The sequence below is a fragment of the Neopelma chrysocephalum genome, unplaced genomic scaffold (genome assembly GCF_003984885.1).
Source record: "Neopelma chrysocephalum unplaced genomic scaffold, ASM398488v2 Primary Assembly neopelma1_242, whole genome shotgun sequence".
NCBI lineage: Eukaryota > Metazoa > Chordata > Aves > Passeriformes > Pipridae > Neopelma > Neopelma chrysocephalum.
The window spans coordinates 1-6134 of record NW_020897904.1 but is presented as its reverse complement, the minus strand read 5'-3'; the positions used below and the strand labels follow the sequence as shown (position 1 = coordinate 6134).

Here is a 6134-nt window from a genome sequence, read left to right as displayed (position 1 = left end):
CCGCGGGGGATACCCGGGGAGGAGGATGCTCCAGCAGTATCGAGGAGTCCCCGGGGGAGGTTGAGGTGAGGAGGGAGATGCCGGGGACCCCCCTGCTGGTGGTCACCGTCCCCACCTGTGCCCACAGGGGCATCATCAACGTGGCCTCGTCCACCAACCTGCTGACGGACTCCAAGAACGTGCAGCTGGTGCTGGACCCCAGCCTGCAGCTGCTGAGCCGCAAGCAGCGCAAGCTGATCCGGCAGAACCCCGGCATCCTGCACAGCGTCAGCTCCGGCCTCCAGACGGCCATCAAGGAGTGCAAGTGGCAGTTCCGCAACCGCCGCTGGAACTGCCCCACCTCACAGGGCCCCAACATCTTCGGCAAAATCGTCAACCGGGGTGAGGCTGCGGGGGCAGCACGGGGGTCCCCCAAATCCCTCCGTGCACCCCCGAGCCGGGATGCTCGGCAAAGCGCCCCTGGTTTGCTGCGGGCCGTCACCAGCCCGTCATGGTGGAGGGTCGGGGGTGCTGCTGGGTGCCCCCTCCCCACCCTGGCAGCACCCTGAGGCCTCGCTCCCCTCCACAGGCTGCAGGGAGACGGCGTTCATCTTCGCCATCACCAGCGCCGGCGTGACGCACTCGGTGGCCCGGTCGTGCTCCGAGGGCTCCATCGAGTCCTGCACCTGCGACTACCGGCGCCGTGGCCCTGGGGGGCCCGACTGGCACTGGGGGGGCTGCAGCGACAACATCGACTTCGGGCGCCTCTTCGGGAGGGAGTTCGTGGACTCCAGCGAGAAGGGCCGAGACCTGCGATTCCTCATGAACCTGCACAACAACGAGGCCGGGCGCATGGTGAGGGCACTAGGGGCATGGTGAGGGCAGCAGGGGCATGGTGAGGGCAGCAGGGGCATGGTGAGGGCGTGCCCTGGGGGCTGCAGGCAGCAGTGGTGTGGGCACTGGGATGGGCACGGCCACCAAGCCGCCCAACCTGTCCCCACGTGCGGGTTGGGAACTGTCAGAGAAGAGTCTCCCACTTGGCTTTGGGAGGCTGAGCACGATGTGACGCTGTGGGGAAATGGGGTGCGGGAGCTCCACGATCCCCGGGGTGGGTGGGGGGGGTTCCAGGCTGCTCCCAGCACCCCTGAACCCCCCCCTCTTCCCTTCCAGACGGTCTTCTCGGAGATGCGCCAGGAGTGCAAGTGCCACGGCATGTCGGGCTCCTGCACCGTCCGCACCTGCTGGATGCGGCTGCCCACCTTCCGCGCCGTGGGCGACGTCCTGAAGGATCGCTTCGACGGCGCCTCCCGCGTCATCTACGGCAACAAGGGCAGCAACCGGGCGTCGCGGGTGGAGCTGCACCACCTGGAGCCCGAGAACCCGGCCCACAAGCCGCCCTCGCCCCACGACCTCGTCTACTTCGAGAAGTCGCCCAACTTCTGCACCTACAGCGGGAAGACGGGCACGGCGGGCACGGCGGGGAGGTTCTGCAACAGCTCCTCGCCGGGGCTGGACGGGTGCGAGCTGCTGTGCTGCGGGCGCGGGTACCGCACGCGCACCCAGCGCGTCACCGAGCGCTGCAACTGCACCTTCCACTGGTGCTGCCACGTCAGCTGCCTCAACTGCACCAACACCCAGGTGCTGCACGAGTGTCTGTGATCCCCCCCGCCCCGCCCGACCCTCCCGGGACCACCCTGCCCAGCCCCGGAGGGGGTCTGCGCCAACACGCCCCCCATGACGGGTGCCCGGCTGGATTGGAGGCGCCCGTGGGTGGGGGTATGGATGTGCCCCCCGGGGACCCCCCGTCCTGCCAGGGGTGGGCTGGGTGCCACGCACCTTCCCGGCCACCCCCCCGGGCTCCACGGGGTCCCCTTCTCGCTGTAAATAAAATATTTATTGCGGGCGGTTTGATGCCGTCGCCCCCTCCCCGCTTCGCTGGCCCCAGGCCCTGTTTTTTATAATTAAAGAAAATAATAATTAATAATAATTAATAATAATGATGCTTTGTTACAGGTGTCTCTGATAGCCTTTAGAGAAGAATAAAGGATATATTTTTATCAGTCCTGACCTGATCCGTGTCTGGGGGGGCTGAGGAAGGGAGGGTACAAGCCTGGGAGGGGGGACACCAATGTCCCCCACACTGTGGGGTCTGCTGCCCACGTCCATCTGTCCATCCATCACCTCTCCCTCTCCTCACCTCCCGATTCCGTGCCCATCAGCCCCTCCAGCTGCTGTCTGTCCGTCCTTCTCCTCCTTCCCTCCCCTCTCCGCCATCCCCTCCCCTCAGACCCCCTTCTTTCTCCCGCTGTGCCCGTCTCCAGCCCAGCCATCCCGGCCGGTCCCTCGGCAGGGCCGGGGCGCCCATCACCATGGCACCTGGGCTGCGGCATCCCCGGCGCTGGAATTCGCCGGGGCGGCGGGGCTGGTGCCGCCGGGGCCGGGCGTTGGGAGCGGCCCCGGGAGGTACAAGACGGCAGACAGGGAATGAGCATCGTCCATCACCGCTCCCGGCCGGGGCTGACGGCTCCCCTCGGCTCCGGGGGAGGAGGGGGGCCGGGGAGGGCACTGGGGTTACCGGGGCGGGGGCCAGAGGGGTCGGGGATGGCCACTGGCCCCACACACAGCCCCGTATCCGTGTGTGGGGTCTGGCCACAGCCAGAGAAAGGCTGTGGCAAAGGTGGGGTGTAGTTCTGTGGCTGGCAGGTGTCCTGCTGGCACGAGTATCCCCCTGGGATGGGCATCCCTTCGGGATAGACTTCCCTCCGAGACGGGCATCCCACTGGGACAGGCATTGCAGCAGGATGAGCATCCCCTTGGGACAGTCATCCCCTTGGGACAGTCATCCCACTGGAATTGGGAATCCCACCGGGACAGGCACCCCCTTGGGACGAGTATCCCACCGGGGTGTGCATCACCCCACCCTGGGGTGTGTTTTCCCCTGGGCTAAGCATCCCACAAAGGGTGGGCATAGCCCCAGGATGGGCTTCCTTGGGGAGGGCATCGCTCTGGGACAGGTATCCCACCGGGATGGGTTTCCCACCAGGGTGGGTATCCCCTGGGACAGGCACCCCCGGACTTGGCACGGGGTCCACATCCCCCCCCCCCTCCCCGTGACGTCACATCTCGGGCACCTCACAACCTGCGTGTCCGGGGGACCCCCAGCCCGGTGCCCACCTGCCCCGGGCAGGTCCCCGCAGCCCGGGCTGCCCTCCCGGAGCCGGGAACCTCGCGGGGGCCCCCGGGGCTCCACCGCATCAAAGGCTGCGGGATGACGCTGCCACCACCCGAAATATCCCGCGGAGCCGATAGTGGAAAAGTTGATGTTTAGACGCAGAGGAGGGGGGGGAAAAACACCCCGGGGGCCCCCGCCAAGGTCAAAACACAGCCCAGCGTGGGGAATAAAATACCCAAATGCGAGGAAAACGCCTGGAAAGGAACACAGCCCGAAATAACCCTCCGAGCATCTCCCGCCTGCCGGGTTATCTGCCTGCTAAATTCTGCTCCTGCTCCGGCATGAAAATAGCCTGTTTTCCTGCGGTAGGAGTCAGGAATATAGATAATGACATTCTTATAAGTCACCTCTGTTACTCAGCTTTTCCTGCGTGTCGGTGACCGCCGGGCACCTCGGGCAGCCGCGACCCCCGGGCAGGCAGGGGCACCCCGGGCACAGGGCACAGACCTCCCCGGCTTGGACAAATATTCCTGGGTGCTGGAAATAGCTGCTGTGGGCCGGTGCAGGGACAGGGACAGGGACAGGGCGGTCCCACCCGGTGCCAGCCCGTCACATCTGGGAAGCCGGGTAACAGCTGGATGGTGGCCACAAGCTGGGCCTGATGAGGGGTGGGACACCCCCCCGGCAGGGGTGGGGTGCAGGGGGGCTCTGCCTGGGGGCGTGGGACAAAGGGACAGTGCCCAGAGGTGCAGGACAGAGGGATAGGACAGTGCCCAGGGCTGCAGGACAGAGGGACAGAGATGGTCCCAGAAGTGCAGGGCAGAGAGATGGTGTCATGCCCAGAAATGCCGGACAGATGGACAGGGATGGTGACCAAAGTTTCAGGTCAGAGGGACAGGATGACACACGGAGGTGCAGGACAGAGGGACAGAGCCATGCCCAGGGGTGCAGGACAGAGGGATGGTGTCCTTCCCAGAAGTTCAGGACAAAAGGTCAGGACGGTGCCCAGAGGTGCAGGGCAGAGGGATGGGGCAGTGCCCAGAGCTGCAGGACAGGCAGAGCTGTGCCCTCCCGCACTGACTGTCCGGTGGCCCCATCCCACCTGCGGGACCGTCCCCATCCCGTCCTGTCCCCACGGCCAGCGGCACAGCCCCGTCCCGGCTCCCCTCGCCTCCGGTCGGCGCGGACCCACGTCCCGCCCGCTCCCGGCTTGTCCGGCCGCCCCCTCCCATCCGCCGCATTCCTCCGGCGCGGGGCCAACGCGCCCAGCAACGGTGGCAGCGCTGGCCTCTAATCCCCGGGCATGCCAGCCCCGGGGGGACCGTCGCCGTCACCCACTCCCTGATAGGTGACCAATGCCCGAGACGAACAATTAGGGACAAAGCGGAGCCGCCGGGGGCTAACGCCGGCCTTCACGGGTGCCTTGTGCGGCATTCGGCGGGTTTAATGAATTGTCCATCAATCCTTTCAGCTCCGCTCGCCCGGGCTGGATTAATCTGAGAAGCCGCAGTGGGGAAGGAGCCGCTAAGCCTGTATTTATTACTCTGCCATTGTAACTAATTGAGGTAATTATCTGTGACTCCAACCCCGCGCAACAATGCCGCATTCACCGGACCCTTCCCACCGGCTCCTCGCGCGGCCTGGGAGAGCCGGCACCGCGGGCAGGATGCGGGGACGCGGTGGGGATGGTGGGACGGGGACGGGCAGGGACGCGGCGGGGATGGTGGGACGGGGACGGGCAGGGACGCGGCGGGGGTGGCACCGCGGCTGGCCAGGCGACACCGCGCCGTGGGGACACGGGCAGTGCTGAGGGCACCCGTGCGTTGTGGCACGGCCAGTGCCAGCCGCACACGTGGGTCAGGGCTCTGCAGGGGCACCAACGGCGCTGGCACGTACGTGGGCACAGATCTCAGGACACCAGTGGCACGCGAGGGTCACGGCTCTCAGACACCACCAGCGCCCAGACACGCGTGGGTCACAGTTCCTTGGGAACACAGCCAGCACCGGCACATACGTGACCACAGCCCTCTGGGGACAACGCCAGCACCGGTGACACACGCGGGTCACGACTGTCTGGGGATACCAGTCCCCGGGTGACACCGCCAGCCCTGGTGACACACGAGGGTCGCGGCTCTCTGGGGACACCACTGTCACCGGTGACACACGGCGCTGTCGTGACTCTCGGGCAGCAGCGGCACCGGTGACACGCGCGGCTCACGGTTCCCTGGGGACACCGGCGACGGTCCCGAGGCAGGACCCGGTGCCCCCCCGGTGCCCCCCGGGGCTGTCGGTCACCGGCTGCGCGGCGACATCTGGCGGCCGCGGGCGACACCGCGCCCCGGTCCGGGGGCACCGGTACCGGGGGGGAACCCCTCCGGTGCCACGCGCGGGCACCCCACGGGCCGAGCCCCCCGCGGAGCCGCCGGGGCTGCGGCGGGTCTGGGGGGCGGCGGGTGCCCCGGGGGGGTACCGGGGGGGCGGTGCTGGCGCCGGCGCAGCCCGAATTAGAAGGTGATTTTCCCGGCGGGGAGCGGGTTTGGGCAGGAGCTGATCCCACGGGAGGGGCCGCGCCGCTGCCCCCGCGTCTGGGACACCCCGCGCCACGCCGGGCAGGGCGCCGAGCCGAGCCGTGGCGTGCTGTGCCGAGCTGTGCCAGGCTATGCCAGCCCGTGCCAGGCTGCAACGAGCTGTGCTGGGCTGTTAAGGGCTTTGCCAAGCCGTGCCGGGGCTGTGTTGTGCCAAGCCGAGCCATGGCAGGCTACATCAGGCTGTGCCAAGGTGTGCCAAGCAGTGATGTGCTGTGCCAGGCAGGCTGGGCCGAGCTCTTCTGGGCTCTTCAGGGCTTTGCTGAGCTGTGCTGAGCCATGCCAGGCTGTTGTGCCACGGTGAGCCATGCCAAGCTGTGCCAACCCGTGCCAGGCTACACCAGGCTGTGCCAAGATGTGCTGAGCCTTGCCAGGTCATACCAAGACGTGCCCTGCCG

General features: G+C 67.4%; 1 protein-coding gene across 1 annotated transcript in view; it reads left to right on the top strand.

The window, feature by feature from the left end:
- Positions 1-1681, top strand: part of WNT1 (Wnt family member 1) — a 1979-nt gene extending 298 nt beyond the window's left edge. The window contains exons 2-4 of the mRNA XM_027703563.1: positions 128-381; positions 569-834; positions 1150-1681. Of these exons, the coding sequence (XP_027559364.1) occupies positions 128-381; positions 569-834; positions 1150-1638 (1009 nt within the window). The 3' untranslated portion in view covers positions 1639-1681. The remainder of the gene's footprint in view (positions 1-127; positions 382-568; positions 835-1149) is intronic.
- Positions 1682-6134: the final 4453 nt, after the last annotated feature.